The sequence below is a fragment of the Sinocyclocheilus grahami genome, unplaced genomic scaffold (assembly GCF_001515645.1).
Source record: "Sinocyclocheilus grahami isolate Dianchi unplaced genomic scaffold, SAMN03320097.WGS_v1.1 scaffold15777.1, whole genome shotgun sequence".
Lineage (NCBI taxonomy): Eukaryota > Metazoa > Chordata > Actinopteri > Cypriniformes > Cyprinidae > Sinocyclocheilus > Sinocyclocheilus grahami.
The window spans coordinates 2,605-4,230 of NW_015515881.1; the positions used below are offsets into that span (position 1 = coordinate 2,605).

At 50.8% G+C, this 1,626-nt stretch overlaps 1 protein-coding gene across 1 annotated transcript in view; it reads left to right on the plus strand.

Annotated features, from left to right (window-relative positions):
- Positions 1-3: 3 nt before the first annotated feature.
- The window catches only part of LOC107579247 (muscarinic acetylcholine receptor M1-like), a gene marked incomplete at its 5' end in the record, with an annotated part of 22,037 nt that continues 20,414 nt past the window's right edge, over positions 4-1,626 (plus strand). The window contains one exon of the mRNA XM_016265096.1: positions 4-1,618. Coding sequence (XP_016120582.1) covers positions 4-1,618 — 1,615 coding nt within the window. The remainder of the gene's footprint in view (positions 1,619-1,626) is intronic.

Below are 1,626 nucleotides of genomic sequence, written 5' to 3' on the forward strand. Positions count from 1 at the left end.
GAGTTGGGCCTGTACTCACCATCCAATGCCCTGGGAGTGGGAATCTACCCGGCATCCACTCCATGGCCACTGCTCCAGAACACAAGCCTCATCAACCTCAGTGCTGTTTTCAAGCTCAATGGGAGTAATGTCAAGGTTGAAGGTCAATCCTATGATCCTCTGGGTGGTCACTCACTCTGGCAGGTCATTCTCATCGTTGTCTTTACAGGATTGCTCTCCCTTATTACTATTATCGGCAACATCTTGGTCATGGTGTCATTTAAGGTCAACCGCCAGCTCAAAACAGTTAACAATTACTTCCTGCTTAGTTTAGCCGTGGCAGATCTCATCATTGGGGTCATCTCTATGAACTTGTACACCGCCTACATTGTCATGGGCCAGTGGGCAATGGGAAACTGGGCATGCGACCTCTGGCTAGCAATAGACTACGTAGCCAGCAATGCATCTGTCATGAATCTGCTGGTCATTAGCTTTGACCGATATTTCTCCATCACAAGGCCTCTGACATACCGTGCCAAACGTACCACCAGGCGGGCAGGAGTGATGATTGGCCTGGCATGGTTTGTGTCGCTCATACTTTGGGCACCTGCCATTTTGTTTTGGCAGTATTTTGTAGGAGAAAGAACCGTTCCACTGGATAAATGCTACATTCAGTTTCTCTCCGAGCCTATTATTACATTTTGCACCGCGATGGCGGCTTTCTACCTGCCGGTGACGATAATGAGCGTTCTATACTGGCGAATATACAAAGAGACAGAGAACCGTTCTCGGGAACTTGCAGTATTACAAGGCTCAGTCGGAAGGTTCGGAGGTGTCGAGCGACCGCACTTCCACCTCCACGCCACTGGGGGGAACTCTAGAAGCTGCAGCAGCTTCGAACTGGGCCAACCTGGCCACAAACAAAGCTCCGTTCACGGCCTGAGCGGGCGATTCCACTGTTGGGGGTGGAAGTTGGGAGGCAGGGATAAAGGTGGGCCGCACCGGGAGGCAGATCAGAGCAGCAGTGACAGCTGGAACAACAACGATGCTGGACTGTCAGCCGACCACTCAGGCTCATCTGACGATGATGAGAGCGCGCCGTCTACCACGCGGGCGATCTTCTCTATCGTTCTCAATCTGCCTGGCATGAGGGCAGCTGTAAACTCCCAGGTCACTTCTTGTGAGGATTTGGACACAGAGGAAGATCCATTACGGTCCCCTGTGGCGAACGACGGCAGGGATAACAGCATCTCGCGCTCCGTCACCAATGGGGACAAGCGGTGTATCGGAATCATGAATAAAGTTCAGTCAATATCCGCTATAAAGTCGTCAACGGAGCCGAACGTAGACGGCACCAACACCACCGTCAAATCTCCCTCAGCACCCATAACTTTCAAAGAGGCAGCTTTAGCTAAACGTTTCGCAGCTTGCGCAAGGACGCAAATCACCAAGCGGAAGCGTATGTCGCTAATAAAAGAAAAGAAAGCGGCGCAAACTCTAAGTGCCATCCTTTTCGCTTTCATTATAACATGGACGCCTTATAACATCATGGTGCTAGTAAACACTTTCTGCAACGGCTGCATACCTGAGAACCTTTGGGCGCTAGGCTATTGGCTATGCTACGTTAACAGTACAGTAAATCCTATG